Below are 17,982 nucleotides of genomic sequence, written 5' to 3' on the forward strand. Positions count from 1 at the left end.
GTCCAGTTGTAACATCTACAATAACACATGTTCTAGTGAACATCTAGTGATTTGCCACTCTGGACTGTGCTCTGTACACCTTTCTCTGGAATTTTTATAATGACACTGAGCAGATTCACATACACATGGAATGGATTCCTCTGATTCTGCTAATCCCATGTTTAGAAATGATCAGAAGATATTGAAATATTAACATGCTACAGTTACAAACGAGTTTTATCTTTACCACAGGGTGAATTCATTCTATTCACAAGCTCCCAGACTTGCTCTAAACACAGATCTGTATTCTTTGAGCACTCTTACCCCCTTTTTCCAGCACTCTCACATGTTTAGCAGCCCTGTTAAACATTCTTGCAACCCACTGAGACCTCAAACATCCAGCTGGTCTGACACAGCAGTCAGTAATTGTTGCTGCTGGCAACAAGGGCCCACTGTGGCACCTGCTGAGCCAAGCAGCCTCTTGCCTTTGTGCCTCTTTTTTTTTTCCCTGGGATGGAGCTGAACTGGGAAGTTCAGCCAGAACAGGAAGGGAACAGCAGCACCAAGCCATGAGAAGGGGCAGCAGAGGAAGGTGGAGGCTCCAGATTCACCTGTCCATGCATTTATTTAGTCACCATCCACCCACAAGGACACAACTTGCTGTGTGTCTCAAGGTTTTATTCTGAGAAAGGCTTCTTGACTGCCCAGCTGGGGTTACCTTGATCACGTCACCACAAATAAGAAATAGTTAAAAGGCAGAATACTGAGTGCCCTCTCACAGCAGCAAGGTGAAGCTGTTACACCACACAGGAGCTGCAGTTCTCAGCTGGACCTTAATTTCTGCAAAGACCAGAAATTCTTTAGGCAGACAAATTTCATATTTATTTTCAGAGAAAATTTTCGGGCTTCTCAGGCTGTATTATACTTTCTTTGTGTTTAGTCAGGGCTTTTAGTAACTTCAGAGATTCCCAATTAAAAGCTTTCAACAGTTTCTAAGATTTTCAATTAAAGGTTATTTGACATTGGGTGAAACAGTGCACATCACTCTGATGTGTTTTATAAAGAAACAATTTTAAGAAACCATTGCCAAAAGACAAAAAACACTCATATGGCTTAAGAGAATATATGATCATAGAAATTATCCAATTTCATTTATGTCCAAAGCCACAGTAAAACCAGTTCTTAAAGGATATGGTCTTTAGAGCAGCTGTGTTTCTGAGAAAGGACATGGTGGTTACATGTTTTTTTGCTCAGGAAGTAAATCTGTATTCTGAAAAGCACTTCAGCCAGGCCCAGTGTGGCTGTGAATACAGAAAGTCATGCCTTCAGGGCTGGAGGAAGTTGCCCTATCTCAGAAGCTCTCTCTCTAACCACTGATTAGCATGGTTTTTACTGGCAGGAATTTAGCTGTCACTGAGCTGAGAGAGCATTTTGAGCAGGTCAGCCTGAAAACCCCATTGCTTTTCTCCTCTTTAGAGGAGTGAGGGTGCAGTCCTTGTTGACTCCCATCAGTCCTGCTCTTTCTTTTCAGTGTTTAGCCAGATTTCATGCTGCCTCCTCTGCCTTTGCAGGAAAAAGAAGTGTGAGATGAGCCATTATTTCCTCTACACACAGGGTGATCCCTGAATGGTGCCTGTGCTCACCTGTGCTGCTGCTACCTCACTGTGGGTTTTCTAATCTATGGCAAGAGGGTTCTGAATGGCTGGCTTCAGATGGGGATGGTTCAGGGGAAAAAAGGAAGCTCCTTGACATCTTAAAGACTAGGAAAAGAGGAAAATACTCTGCTGATTAAAGAAAGCTTACTGGACCTAGCTCAGCCCATCTGGCTGATGCCAGCATTGAAGGGGAAGGATAATTGCCTATACCATCTGTCTCCAAGAGGGCTAATTGCTGACATCAGATATCAGCAGGGGTTCATGCATTTCTTCAACTACCTATCTGGTAGTCTCAGAAGCCAGGGGAAGAAAGAAGGCCTCCATTTCTGGATGGTATGGCAGGCACAGGGCTGATTTTGGAGAAATCAGCCTCTGCCCTGAGTTCCTGGCACTTGACTGTGACTTCTGCAGGTCTGAAATTAGGAATATATGCCACGAGGAAAGTATCATGAGGCAGTGAAAAGTGTTTCTTATATATATATACACTGCCTAAAAATATCTTCTTGTACCCTACAATGTTCCCAAACACCTAACCAAGCAATCTCTTCATGTTTAATCACTATTTTCAACTGAAGTATTTGTCCTTGCATAGAACAAGATCTTCCCTGTAAATCCATCCTGAGACTACAAAAAAGTTTAGATGTCTCTCAAAATGTTTTAGTTCTGCTGCAATCAAAATGTTAAACCTTACCTGATACCACCTTATGTAGCAAACTTTAACTCACAAACAACGAAAAAAAGGTTTAAATATCAGTTCAAGAAAATCAGATATTTAATCCAATTAAGACAGCAAGGACAAGGATATAATGCAACTTTTTTCCTTCTGTAGGAATAAGTGATCTGTAATGCCTGAACATAACTTCCAGCAGAGAGAAGTGAAAACTGGATGTTTTCACTGGCACAAGCTCCTGAGGATGCCAACCAAGCTGGAGATCACAGGAAAATCCCCCAGAAACTCTACAGGGAGCCTTTTTGCCAGGAGGGACTGAGAGACCAGGCAAATGGAAGCTGGACTGACATGCAGTAGGAGAAAGGAAGTATTTCACTTATTTCATCATTCCAGAGAAGTTTGTAAAGTGCCTGTTGGAGCACAGATTTGGACAGGCTGGCATCAGCTGCTGTTATACAAAGGGAGGAAGTGAATACTGCAAAAGCCCTCAGCCAGGTTGAACAGAAGAATTATTGTTTCCCAGGTGTGATGGGAGGAAGCAGAGCTCTGAATTCCAGCTCTGTGCCCTGTGCTGGGGAGGGCAAGACAGGGCAGGACTGTGGAACCACTGGAAGGATGACTGCTCACCTCTACCTCCCACAGCCAGCTCTAATTAGCACAGGGATCAGTATGGACAGGATCCCAGGGGAACCAGCAACAGCTCAAGGAGACTTGTGAGGAACTCCTCCTGTTACTGAGCCTGCAAATAATGGTAGGCATTTAGACTGGGAAATTGAGGTGAGTCTCAGTGAGATTGTTCCTTGATTAGTGCAGGTGAGGAATGCAGTGAGTATTGCTGATTGTCTGGCAAACAAAGTGAGGAGCCCATCACATGGACTATTACCTCAAAAGAAAATAACTCAGGGAAAACTCACAGAGTTTTCTTCACAGCAAATTTGAGACAAGACAAAGGATAGTCTGCTCAGGCATCTCAAGAGACTGTGAGCACGTGCCAGCTGTACCTTTCCAAAAATCCCACTTTGGGACCTTCAGACAGCACAACAGAGGCAGATCAACAATGTGCAGGGAAGACAGAATTCCTCATTTTCAAAAGTAAGCTGCCCATAATTAAAATCAGAGAATACCAGCTGGTAACACTGTAGGAAACACACTTACTGCCAGAATTTTGTATCCTGCTCCCTTCAAGAGTCAGATATTGTTATAATTTAAAAGAGAATGTAAAACGCTGAAGAGAACCCAGGTGACCTTCGGAAGCATCTAAAAAAAGCCCTTGTTTTCCATTGTGAAAGGCTCCCAAGAAGTGTTTTAAAAGATAATTGTACTTGTAGGAGCAATTACAGTTCTGCACTGCAAGGGGAGCTGTTGGCACATAATACCATGATTGTGCATTAGATCATCCACTGGCTCCTGTAATATCCAGTTCCAGCTATAAGGAGTCATGTTTCAACACCTCCGATTCCCTGGTGCTGACAAGCTAAACAACTTGTTTTGTCTCTGTGAGCTCTTCTCTGGTGATTAACTGCTTATGGTGAATACTAATTATATGGAAGTACAGTACAGTAGAGATACTGTCCTACTTCCTCTACCTGCAGCATCTCTGTCCTGTTCTGTGGAGACACTGCACTATAAATTCAGCAAAAATCAAGAGGATGACATTTTTCAGGACCACAAATAGGCTAACCCGTCTCTCACAGCAAAACTACCTTTATCTTCCTGTCTGCACAATAAGTTCAAAGGCAGAACACTGCATGTTTGCAAATGCCTGTTAATAATGCTGGAAATAAATTTGCAACAGGATGTGTGCAAATGAGTTTTGGTGGTGGTAAAGGCAGAGCAATGTCCCCAGTTCCCCATGTCCCACTCTGAAAATTTACCCCAAATTATCCATTCCTTAAACTGCACCTCAGACTAAAATCTTTCCAACAGGGAGCCTACGAGAATTTTGTTCTTCAGTTTTGAATCTGAAGTGCTTTTTGAAACGCTAACACTGCAAAATTAGAAACCATTAAACAATATAAGGCAGAGAGTGATTAAATCTACCAAACACATTCAAAGCAGCTTAAGCTACTTTTTAATTAAAAAGCAGAAGATATCACTGGCAACATTCAGACATCTTTATCTTGATAAAGTTAAGATATTATTCAAAACAAAAAAGATGCTGATCATAGAATCATTTAGGTTGAAAAAGAGCTCTAAAATGAACCAAGCCTCAACCCAATACTGCTATGCTCACCACTTAACCTTGTCCCCAAGTGCCACAAGCTTGTCCTGCTGGCCACACCACTGCAGGCACAGGTGCCACAGGAGCACAGGTACTCAGGCTTGGGGCAGCAAAGAACAGAGCACAGCCTGTGCTGCAGTGTGATCACTGTGTGCCTGCCTGCAGATTAAATCAGTGACACCAACAGTGGCCTCTGTGGGAGGCTGAGTGTTCCTCCTGCCTCCCCTGACAGGGTGGGGGCTGAAATCACAGTGGCTGCAGCCATGGAGCAGTGGGTAACAAAATGTACGTATCAGGGTCAGAGAGTTTCAAGAGCCAGCTTCAATAAAAAAAAAAAAAAAGTCAATATCATATTGGCATTATTTTAGTTTCCCTTAAACAGCAAATTTAAACAGAAAACAGCATATATTTTAAAACACACATTTAGACCCCAGCCTTGGTGGCTCAAACTGTGGCTCAAGCACTGTGGTTACTGTCCACTCACTGCCCAGCCCAGTTCAAACCTGCAGCATTAGGTTTTTGTAGCCATTTCAAGAAAAGAACAAGAAGAATGACCAGCAGTTTCAGTCAACCACAGGCAAGATGCCAGGAGCCAAAGATCAGCCAGAGGAAGGCTGAGATGATATCATCCCCACACTCCTGGAGCTCTGAGTCCAGAGCATCGAAAGATTCACTGGTGAGCAGCCTCACCTCTTCGTCTCTTATTACAACTTTTTCTCAACTTGATACAAAATTTTCACCGTCTACTGCACCCAACACACTGAGTCCCTGCTGGCCTTACCCAGAGAGCAGGCTCTGAAATACAGCACGGGCACCTGGTAGCTGCTGGAGTACAGGACGTGGTACTCATAGCGAACCACTTCTTGTGCGCTGCAAACCCCAGCGGCCTGGCAGTCATCCAAGGGCTCCTGAAACGACACACAGGGACCACAGCAGCACGTCAACATCTGCATTTGTACCCAGGGAAACTGCCACCAACCCACTAAACGTGCAGAACCAAAATGAAGGCAACCACCCCTTTCACAGCACCGCTCCTGCAAGGGAATTTTTCAACGCTAGCATGAAGTCCAAAGCGTACAAAGACATCTTGCACACCTCCTGCCACAAACTGTGAACTATTTGCAAGCCTTTCCAGAACTGAGACCTTTCTAAGGCTCTCTCTAAAACTTCATGGCACAGTAACTGGCACAATAAGGGGACTCAGCTGTACCTCTCCTCATTACATTCAGTATAGACCATTTTAGAAGTGTATCCTTAAATAATCCGGTTTTGCTTGCCAAAAGACAAATCAAATGTATCCACCAAAAATCCTCTGATCTACTTTCTTTCAAGGCTTTTTGCCAGGAGTTGCTTTTGCTAATAATATAAAATATATCATATAATGCAATTATAATAATAACATAAAATACAGTAATAAAACTGAGAGGTTTATTTTTTTCCCCTGTTAGTGTATATTCCAGGTGTAAAGTACTAAAGTTTATGGTAGATTTGAAACAAATCAAAATAGATGAAACTAATTGAATTGAGATATACCCCAGCTGCAGCACGAATTTCACAACACTTCAAATTAATATTCTAACAGTGCTAAGCACCTAGTTGTTTGGACTTTTCTAAAAGCTGTCATAACTCAATGTCTCTGAAAATGGAACCATTAAATTAATAACGCCATTAGGATTAAACATAAGAACAAACTTTCCAAGAAGACACTCTGGGTGTGGACTCGTTCAGTGCTCAAACCCCCAAATTTACATGCATGAACTTAGCAACCATAATGCCCCACAGGTTGGGTGTGCATTTCACAACTTGGCTATTGCCAAGCAACCCTGAATATTGGCTTATGGTATCTGTCCAAGCAAAACAGAAAAAGGCCAAGCAGAAAAGAAGAACCAGCATCCTCTGAACACCATGTTCATATAACACACCAGAAATTTAAAGCTATTTTGCATTTTTATCTCACATCCTTAGTCAAGTCAGCAATGGATGAATCAATATATGAAGAAATATAAAACCTGATAAACTTTAACTAATGACACCCAGGATATTTTCAGGCTTTTTTTTCCTCGTGTGACTTTGCCCAAATTTAGTCTATTAGAAACCCAGATGCTGCTGAGGCAGAGACACAAGTTCACAACTGAAAGCCCAGACCTTGGGAAGCTGCAGACCAAGGATTTGCATTTTTGGACAAGAAGTGAGAAGATCACAGACAGCCACAGAGCAGAGGTTTCCTGGTAAATCCTGGATGTCTGCAGGAAAATGGTTGATTTTGGCTTATGGGAAAACAAGTGCTTAAAGCACTGAATGGAATGTTTGCAAGCATGCTCTCTGGGTTAACTTAGTTTCACAAAATGTATGTGAAGAGATCCTAAAGCCAGCCTGCCAGAAGGACAGTGATGATTGCTGCTCCTGATGTCACAGGCCAGATAAAGACAGGTATGACATGCCCAGAGTGACAGACCAAGAAGGGGAGTTCTTTTCCTCCTCACACAAGTCATACCCAGTGATTATATGTAAAATACAGGTTTAAAAAAATCAAGAAGAAAATCAATTTCTTCTCTATATAATGCTGAACCTTCTTTAGAATTGATTAATGCTTCAGTAAGAATAGCAAATCAGACCATCAGCAGCCTGTGGGAAAACAAAAAAAACAAACCCAGCTACGATTTTGGTGTGTGTAGGGGAAGAAAAAGAGTCTGTGCTCAGAACTGAGCCTACATGGTGTTTCTCAGACATTAATGTTTCATCAGATACCATGGCCTTGCCTCCTGCTTAGTCACCAGCTTACCCTGCCCTGAAAGATACTTCTGGAAATGGCAAGACTACCTGTTCCTCTGCTAAATACCACAGCTCTAGAAAAAAAGACTGTCTGCATACACTGCATTTTGTGTATAATGGTAAAATGACTAATTTGTGACTATTTTAGACCTGCACACAAAGGCAAATAGCTGAATCCTTCTCAGGGCTACTCTAATCCCCTTTCCTCTCAGTAAACAGCAATTTCACGTTTTCTGATTTAAAAATCCACATCATTGATGTGCAATCGTGCTCTTTACAGTCTCTGCAAGTACAGCCCACAGTATTTCTGCAGGGAAAGTACATTTTGTAGCCTACAAGTTTTGATGGTATCTCTGTAGCTGATGAGATGAACTTTGCTGATGAGATGAATAAAACGAGTACAGTCATTTTAGGTGATCTCTGAAACATCTAAAAATCTACAAATGGCTCACTAGAACCAAGGAGCCTCAGACAGTTTTATATCAGCCCACAAGACTTCATTTTTGCTCTTTAACCAGCTACTGATAAAGCCATAAATACAAAACACAGGTGTAACTTATTTTTAAAAGAGGAAAACTCACACTTTATTTTTATATATGACATGATAGCCTATTTTAACTCTTTCTTGGAATAATTGTTTCCATTTCCTTTTCATACTTGGATGGTTGTTCTGACTCTTTTTGACCTAAAGCTGAATTTTAGTTACTGTACTAGACAACACTGAAGTCGAATTTAAATTTGGATGGTTCTGTAAATGCAAAATGCTTTTGCTGCAAAACATTCACATGTGTACAGACACCATAAAACAAAATACAAAACACAAACATCAGCCTTAAAAAAATGTCATATACAACACCAACCAAAAAAGGCATTTTAACCAAACTGCAGTCATTAAAAAGGATATGAAGAAACTTGTTTCTCATTTTTTGTTTTTCTGATTTTCAAATTTACTTGCATGCCTGCCATGCTTCAAGGTAAAACTGTGAATCCAGGACTGACTGGCTGTTTCCTAAACAACTTGGGAAGCTGTCATCAGGAAGCATCTGCTCCTCTATTGCTCTCAGGTAAAATCACTCCTGTGCTATCATAATGGTCTATTGAGCAGATGTTTAAAAGCAATGTATGTATTAGAAAGAAGATAAGCAGCAACTACCTAATTAATTGCATTAGTTCCATCATAAATGAATTAGCACTGATTTTAATTGATATAAAATTGTCCTCAACCTTTAAGTATCCCCAAAACAAATTAAGTTGATTTGTTCCTTTTTAAATGCTAAATTATTTAAATCAATAGGTAAGAAACACTGCCAGGTGTCATTCTGAAGGCAAAATAACATATTTGTACTATTTCTATTCCTCTTGATGAGGAAGGCAAGTTTAAAACCTATGGTAACAAGTGAATTTGACAGCAGGAGAGAGTTAATTGTGGTTTTGGGTAGTTCAGTGGCAGTAGAGTAGCAGGGAGAGATGGGTTAAGGTTCCTTTGGAGGGAGAACATGAAGGAAAGGCAGACAGAGTAAACTGGGACAGTGACAGAATTACCTAAAAAAAGTGGATTTCCCTGCTGACACCAAGCATTTTCCTATCTCCACCTTACTTGCAAAGGCCCACAGAGCTAGACTTGCTTGCTCAGCCTAAATTCCTTTTTAAATTAAGAAGCAGGCCCCCCTTTTGAGGAAAAGATAAGAGAAGTGGTGCAAATAAACATTTCTTTGGATGTCCAAACACTGTTGCCTTTCTCCCAGCTCCCATGCTCCTCATCTCCTCTCTTGCTGCCTTGGACTCTGTTTACTCCTGCCTGTTTTTCAATTAACCTTTAATTGAAAATCTTAGAAATTGTTGAAAGCTTTTAATTGGGAATCTCTGAAGGTAGTAAATGGCCTCACGAAACATGAAGAAAATAGAATACAATACTTTGGGAAGCTTGAAAGTTTTCTCTGAAAAAGTTTCCCTGAGATTCTTCTGCAGGAACAAGGGAAGAGATGGCACAGGCTACTTTCAGTGTGAGATGGGGGAAAGGACATGCAACCCAGATTAATAAGCAAATCTGCCTTCATTGTTTGCAATGCATTTACATCCAATTTCATTTTAGCCTCTAAAGTTGAAAATATATCACTTTTCCTCTCTCTTCGAGGTGCAGAGCCACCACTGAAACACAGGAACTTTCAGGAGCAGCTCTTTCAGCACTTTCCCCCTGGCAAACAGGGAGACTGGAGCATGGAAAGTGAACGATGGGACAGTGTTCATCAGGGAGAAGTAAAGCAGAGTTTGATGAGCAGGGCGTGGCAGTGTGCCGAGATCCTCTCTGTTCTCCCAAGCATTCAGCCCCAGGTTCTTGCTGCAGCCCCTGCAGGTCCAGTCTGGACATTTTCCTGCAGGTTTTGGTCTCTCCTGTGCAGGATCTCACCCCCCCAGCCTGGCACAGCCCTGACACCTCCAGAGTTTTGCCACCACCACTGACCATGCAGTGACCAGCAAGGTGACCCTGCCTGGGGAGGGGGACACTGAGTGCATTTACTCATTGCTACTGCTTTTCATCACTACTAAATATTCACACTGTGCTCAAAAGTAACCCACTCTACCGCAGCTGTAAAAATGCAGACATCTCCCTGAAGAATTTCAGTGCAGCATGAATGTTGCACAAAAACCCTTTACCACCAGTTGCACCATTTTTATGTACATTGATAAACTCTTATGTGAAGAACATGTGGGGAATCCAACCATCTCCAGGTGCTTTCTAGTGCTGACATCATTGGTGATAGATGAGGAAAACACATGATAGAAAGGATCTAAAGCATAACAAAGTTATCTTATGGATTTATTTTCTGTGTGCAGCTACAAAATCCTCCTCACTGTCTTGGACTTCTTATAATTTCATCATCCAAGTGAGAACTTGCTTAAATACTTAATAACAGAGAAAGAAAGTGTCTCTTAAATCATTTGGTGGTGCCTGAAATACCATGTGCAAGGAGCTTTCTTTTGCAAGACACAGCTGTCCTGAAAAGCCACTAAGTCACCAGTGGGATCAAGGTAAACAGGTAGTGGATCCCTGAAACAGATAATTTTCCAAAGGGAAAATCTTTGACTGAACTCAGCACCCCAGCCATGACACTATGAAAGCATCCAGTCGTTTTCAAAATAACTATTTCCCAAAAAAAGTTTGCCCCCCCACCCCACCCCCTAAGCCTTCTGTTATTCACAGCATACCAAAACACCAAAACCAACACTTACATCCCAAAAAAGACATGGCACATAAAACTGTAGTAGTTCCTCATGCATGAACAATCATTTCTAACAGCTGGAAATTAGATTTGTCTTTTGATTGCTTCAAAACCACTATCACAAGTGAAAGCAAAGCCTTTTCAAGCAAAAGAAGCAACAGACCGTGAAAACAGAACAGTTGTGAATTTTGTCTTCACATAAAGGTGGGGAATTGTTACAAAATCACTCCTCATTCTTCCTGAGTTGTCACATATAAAATGCAGAATTTGGTGGCTTTTCTCCTCCCACAGAAGAAACATTTTCTCTTGTTTTAATGTAGAGAGTACAAGGCTGTCTGCACAGGGCTGGAACAGAGGCATGGTGTATTAAGAAACCTCTTCTGGTAGGAATGACAGGAAATCTGTGAAACAAGGCAAAGAAATCCAAGGAGACAGGGACACAGCTCATCTGCTGGGGGAAGATGGACCAACCCAAACTACCTGTAACCCCTGAAAAGAAGGTCCCCCTGAAGCAGACACAGACCTTACAGAGCATCAGAGCAGCCCCTCCTGGGACCCCTTCCACTGCCCCCCACCAATGTTCCGTGTCAAGGTCATTCCTCAGACTGAGGAATTTACAGCAGTTTTCTTCCCATGGCAGTATGGTGGGAAAAGGAGCAGTTGGAGATGGTGATGCCTGTACCCACTCATTTTTGCCATTTTCCTTTCAGTAACAATCACAGAATCCCAGGATGACCCAAGGCTGGAAAATCCCTCCCAGCCCATGGAGTCCCAGCTGCTCCCAATCCCCACCTTGTCCCCAGCCCAGAGCTCCCAGTGCCACCTCCAGGAATTCCCTGGACACCTCCAGGGATGGGCACTGCAACCCTCCATGGGCACTGCCAATCCTGAGCTCCCTTTCCATGGGGAAATTCCTGCTGAAATTCCACCCTGAGCTCCCTTTCCATGGGGAAATTCCTGCTGCTTCCACCCTGAGCTCCCTTTCCATGGGGAAATTCCTGCTGAAATTCCACCCTGAGCTCCCTTTCCATGAGGAAATTCCTGCAGAAATTCCACCCTGACCTCCCTTTCCATGGGGAAATTCCTGCTGAAATTCCACCCTGAGCTCCCTTTCCATGGGGAAATTCCTGCTGAAATTCCACCCTGAGCTCCCTTTCCATGGGGAAATTCCTGCTGGTTCCACCCTGAGCTCCCTTTCCATGGGGAAATTCCTGCTGAAATTCCACCCTGAGCTCCCTTTCCATGGGGAAATTCCTGCTGCTTCCACCCTGAGCTCCCTTTCCATGGGGAAATTCCTGCTGAAATTCCACCCTGAGCTCCCTTTCCATGAGGAAATTCCTGCAGAAATTCCACCCTGAGCTCCCTTTCCATGGGGAAATTCCTGCTGGTTCCACCCTGAGCTCCCCTGCCCAGCCTGAGCTGTTCCCTCTCCTCCTGTCCCTGTTCCCTCAGATCCCAAATTCTCCCTGGCTGTCCCCTCCTGTCAGGGAGTTGTGCAGAGCCACAAGGGCCCCCTGAGCCTCCTTTTCAAGGATTTTCCCATCATTTTTGTCATTATCTTCCATTTGCACAAATTGGAGTAAGCTACTACTTTGAGGTTAAGTACTATTCCACAAGATTATTGCTTCTTTAGAACTGAAGTGCTTCCAGGACTGGGCTCTGTGCTTTACAACAGGCAAAAAAACGGGAAAAAAAAATTCTACACTAGAAGACAACAGTAGCAGTTCAGCTGTATTTTAGGTCAGCTTTATTTTTTTAGAACAAGGATTATTATTTCTGCTTTGTGAATCACAGCAGCAACCCAGTTTTGGCCACGCGTAATTCAACAGGGAGACTGACAGCAAATGCCTACAAACCTTTACTTTTTAGAAGACAAACTCAAATCCTCATTAATTTCTCAGATGGGAAACTGTATGAAAACGATGCCAAGACTGACAGACAGTGTTTAACAGTAATTCTGGTGAAAAAGTTACAGACAGAAATGCTCAAATTATCACAAAATCTGGCACTGTAAAAACAAGAAATGTGAAATTAAGGGGTTGCAATTAGAAGTGGCAGCACTGGTGCCCACTCAGGACACTCCAAGGGAACAGCTCTGACACTGGGACAGTGACTCACTGCAAGAAATAGAAGCAGAATTTCCTTCAAAAAGGAAATGGCATCTGATTAAGTTAATATCTGACAAAATGATACATCTTGAAAGCTACCTGAGATGCTAACCTAAGTTTGGCCATAGACTGTATTAGATAAGCACAACCATTAGAAACAATAATCATAAACAATGTGGCTTAATTATAACTGGCTTGTTTGGATGTGAGATCTAATCCTCTTAACTGTGTTTCAGGGCTAAAGCACATGTGTTATTCTCTTATTAAGAAAACAGGAAGATGATACTAAATTATAATGATCTATTTCACATTCAAAATAGCCTGAATTCAAACATTTTAGCTATTACTAGAAATAATTATGAAATTACTCAAAATAGCTGTGAAGTTACTCCTAAAATCCCCAAAAGAAAAACTGAATTTGTTCCTACACTTAGACAAAAAAAAATAGCATATTAGGATCCACTGATTGTTTGCATTTGGAAATACCCCAGTATAATAACCAAATGTTTTAATGGTAGGGGCAGACCCTACCAAGTCAAGTATGTTCAGCTTTTGCCCACTCTGAAAAGCTATTTATTGTATTCATAAATGATACAATACAGATGCACTTACCTTTAACTCTGTAATCACTGTTACAAAGGAAATGCAAAGCTCTGAGCTCAGACTGGGGCAGGTCAAAAGCCCTTAGGTTCATTTCAAACAAAATACTCCGTAAAAATATTCTAAATAGGAACAAAGTTATTAAATGTGACTGATCCCAAACACACCAAATGTATGTTGGAGACATTCACAGTGGCTGGATTGCTTCCTTTATTAGTCTGATCTCAGATGAAAACTGCATGGAGTGTTACATGGCATTTTCAATTTCCAGAGATATGGTACGTCCTAAGTCTTGATGCAAACTTAACCACTTGGAATTTGATTTACAATTCTTTAAAGCCAAGTAGAAAATCTGCATGAATTATTGACAATGTTTTTGTCTGGAATGACGCTTCTAATAGTCTCCATTCAAACTGTGTTTTATTTGACAAGAAAGAATTAAGAATACCCAAATATTCCCACTGCTGTATGTGATGGAAAACATGGGATCAACAACACCCTAAACACCATGACCAGACAATACCACTGTGGCAGAAGGGTTAAAAATGCCAAGAATGGTGCAGAGGTACATAATTGCCCTGGCCAAGCTCATGGACTCTTACAAAAATATTACACATCTGAAAAATCAGCAAAATGGCTGAATTGTTAAATAAATTAACCTCATTTCAAGGATTTATTTTTGTAGTTAAATTGCTCAGAACTAGGTGGAGGACATCAAGAAATTGTTCTACATGCAACTGTACAATAACTATATCAAATTTTCCCTTCAAACTTTATAAATAACCTGCATAAAATACTTTAGGCAATTAGCAAGTTGTTTCAAAAAATGTTCAAATTCATCATCCCACAGGATGGGAAACAAGAGCAAGGAAAGAGCCACTAATTGTACACATGTGCAGACAAAGAGCCAGAACATGGCTCTGACTGTTGGGACATTTTATCTGCCCTCATTTCCCTCAAAAGCTGCTCTACAATTTATTCCTTCAATATGATTAAGGTATCTGAGGGGTTATTCCATATACTTATCCCTATTTGCAACTAACAGAAATCATAGCTAAGACAATGAAGTACAGACTTGGTTAAATTACTCTTGCTTCTCAAAACTGAGATATTCCAAGTGTCCTGAAGGCATTCAATTCCAAAACAGGATGCCAGAGAGGAGAGCACTCAGTAATTCTAATCATCTGCAGATCTCTTGGAAAGTATTTTCCTAAACATTTGGTGAAAGAACCTTTTTACTGTACTGCATGCTGCCTCTTGTACCCCAAACAGGGTCCTACAGCAAGATATTTACTATTTAAATTGTCTCTAGTTATGTAAAGGAATCAATCTGGAGACAACCAAGACCATGCTTTCCTAAATACTAAACCTCAGGCAAGTGCAAAACCAGAGATTCTGGGGAAGGAAAAGCAACCAAAAATATATTAATATATTTTAACATCCCATATGATGTCTCCATTCATAAGGCAGAGGCTACAAATGGCAGTGTTGCACCAAAATCAAAGACAACTGACTTTTTTCTTAACTGCAGTTTATATGTTTGTGTAACCCAACTGCAATCCCTTAAGGAATAATTTTAGAATAAAGGCCTGGTGTCCATATGGTATTTCAAACAGTACTGCTGAGGTTCCCATTCCATCATGTTTCAGGTAAAAGAAGAGTTTCTGACTTAGCTGAGTCTGGAAGTAACATGTGAGCAGATCAGGAATTACTGACTGCAGAAACCAGCTCCCAGGGTCTTTAATAAGCTAAATTTGAGAGGACTCCACCCAATTTAGGAAAAAAAAAAAAAGGCTAATGATGCCTTTTTACATAAATTTCTTTGTTTTCACCAACACACCTATGCACAGCATGAGTGCAGAACTCTTTTCCACAGGAGACTTCTTTCCCAGAGGACTCTGCTTTGGATTTTCTAGAATCATGGAATCTTTTAGGCTGACAAAGACCCCTAAGACCATCGAGTTCAAATGACAAACTGACCTCTCTCAATTAAAAAGACTCCACGGTCACTAATATTTACAGAACCCTGCTATAGTTAGGGTTTTAAACCAGGAAAAGTGTTGCAAGTGATTTGCCTGTTACCCAAACAGAAAATAAAAACACAGATGAGGAAATAGCAAGATACATATTTAAAAAAAAAAAAAAAAAAAAAAAAAAAAAACAGGGGGAAAACAAACAACCAACTAACAACAAAAAAACCCCACAATCCTGTAAATTATGTTTCTAGTATTTTCAGATGCAACATATGGGCATTATTTCTTCACCTAATTTTCCTGAATTAATAAACAAAAATATTGTTCACAAAGTTCTGAGATGATGACAAGATAGCTGCTCACATAAAATAAATCTGACTCAAAGATTACAATTACATACAAGTGAAAATAGGTGCATACATGATATTAAGTGTATTTGACTGTTGGGTGTTGCTCAGTCTCTCAAAAACAACCAACTGCAAGACACCAAGTCAGGTGGGAATCTCATCTGCCATCAGACATGCAGAGATTATTGAAATTTTAATGTCTTGAGTGGAAAACCAAGAGTGTGCTCTGCTTTCTAGGATCAGACAGGAATTTTACAAGTTCTAGAAGTGGCAGAAAGGATTTGGTAACAGATCTTTGTATGGTGAACAGGGAAATGTGTTCTGGCCTGCAATGTCCAGGTGACCACACAACCACAGAACAGCATCAGTTCAGCAACTGCCCATGATAAGCTTCCTAAATCTATGTTTAGATTTTTTAAAATATTTGAGAAATAAGGGAGATCATGAGTTAAAGAAGAAAAAGTGAAATGGGGAAAGAGGGGAATTTGGAAGAGGATTAAATTTATTTAAATCAGAGATGCAAAAACTTCCTAAAATTTACCCCCTGAACTACTGAAAACAAAATATAAAACTGCAGATCTGAGTGAATAATTGCCTCACAAATTAATACCAAAAGTATGAAAAGAAAATCCCTACAGAGAACAAAAAAGAGGTATGGCAAGCAAATAAAAACCCTATTTCTTGAAGCCTAAGTTTAAAGGAAAAAGTAAGAAGTGCCAAAATTCAGGTGGTACTTAAAAATGGCAAAAGGGACTAGAACCATCTTTGAAGGAAAGAATAATTAATCATAGAGAGCTATGTAGAAACCGGATTAAAACTTAACATTGGTTTGTCAAAGAGAGAGCAAGCCAAAGGAACCTGCTATCTTCCCCTGATAACATAACTGAATTAGTGGACAAGGAAATGCAGGAGATTCAATCTGGCTGTATGCAGTAAAATATTTGATACCAGGCCAAATGGGAAGCAGTTCTTTAAAGTGGAGAAGACGGGGATTATGTTCAAAATGTGATACACAAGAAAGTGGAAAAGGGGAAGAGAATAATGTGGAAAGCTAAAAAGAGAATTATTGACCAGGAGACAGTCGACTAACAAAGCAGCTCTACAGCTGGACTGTAAAGTAATCTTAGTCACAATATTCCTCTACAGCCTGAGCACAAAAGCAGGAGATTGTTGACAAGTTCTGCTGATGATACCAAGCTGGGCAGTCAATAGAGCAGGAGATGGAATCCGGGGCAGGAATCTGAGTTTGTGACACCAGCACTGCCACTCTGGGAGTGCCCAGAGCTGATCTGAGCTCTGCTCCCCTGCCACACGGCACTGACAGGAACAACAAATCACAAGACAAATGCCCCTCATTCCCTGCTGCCACCAGGGACCCCACACTGGCACAGACCTCCCTGCCTCTGCCCTGATTTACACCCAGGGCACAGAGCTCCACCAGAGCTGCCATTCCCACCCCGTGACAAAAAAACACTATCTCAACATTTGTCTTGCTCTTTAATCAATACAGAAGTTAAATATGAGCACTTTTCACAGGAAAAACCTTCCGGTCCGAGGTGGTAAATATTAAAATAGAAAATGTCACAATTTCCGAATTGAAGTGTGCCATATAAATCTGAACTAGTGGACATTCAGTTTGATAATCCTGGTAGTACTGTGCATTAGGGTATTAGTGGGAAAAGATTTTAAAAACACAGCTCTGCTGGGCAATGCAACAGATTATTAAACTTGCTAAAAAAAACCCCAAACTTTCAGAAAAGTTTAAAACCTTGTCACATTTTCTACTCAGAAATTCTCTTCATGCCTTCACCTGCACTTAAGTATTCACATAGCACTAAGCAAAAAAAACTTGAATGTTCATTAAAACTACAATCATAACTCTGAAAAAAGAGAAAAAACGCCACTTCATAGTAAAAAAAAAAATCCATTTATTTCATATCAGTACATTAAAACATGTAAAATTAAGCTAGACAGAAATTTAACCCCACTTTTCTTGTTTTAATTATCAACCAATTTTAGGATGGAAGAGGAATGCAGACCACTACACTAAATACTGATTATACAAGTTCTGATGGGACATAAAGTTTGTTCAAACTTACAAGACCATCAGCAACACAAATATCAAACAGCTCTATCCTGAGGTCTTTTGATCCTCAAGAACAGTCTTTAGTGCTGTAACTTTTTTTAAAGCTGCACCATGTTTGCTTATCCTTTAAAAAAGTTGGGCAAAATTTTCAGCAATAAACCTAAGAAGACCAAGATACAACAGGAAAGGCAAAGTCCTGAAGAGACTCTTTCCTTGCTTAACACAGGAATAATTGAAAGTTAACATTGCAATGCAGTGAAGGATTAATTCAAGGTAAAGTTCTTGCCTTAATGGTTTCATTGAAGATTTTAGGAAATATATTCCAATGCAAAGTGACAACACAGACCTCA

At 40.8% G+C, this 17,982-nt stretch overlaps 1 protein-coding gene across 3 annotated transcripts in view; it reads right to left on the minus strand.

Annotated features, from left to right (window-relative positions):
- The window catches only part of ATG10 (autophagy related 10), a 58,783-nt gene that overhangs the window by 15,257 nt on the left and 25,544 nt on the right, over positions 1 to 17,982 (minus strand). For all 3 annotated transcript variants that reach the window (XM_079333341.1, XM_079333339.1, XM_079333340.1), the window contains one exon: positions 5,307 to 5,433. In XM_079333341.1, the coding sequence (XP_079189467.1) occupies positions 5,307 to 5,433 (127 nt within the window). The remainder of the gene's footprint in view (positions 1 to 5,306; positions 5,434 to 17,982) is intronic.

Source organism: Erithacus rubecula (assembly GCF_903797595.1).
Source record: "Erithacus rubecula genome assembly, contig: scaffold_96_arrow_ctg1, whole genome shotgun sequence".
In the NCBI taxonomy this organism is placed as follows: domain Eukaryota; kingdom Metazoa; phylum Chordata; class Aves; order Passeriformes; family Muscicapidae; genus Erithacus; species Erithacus rubecula.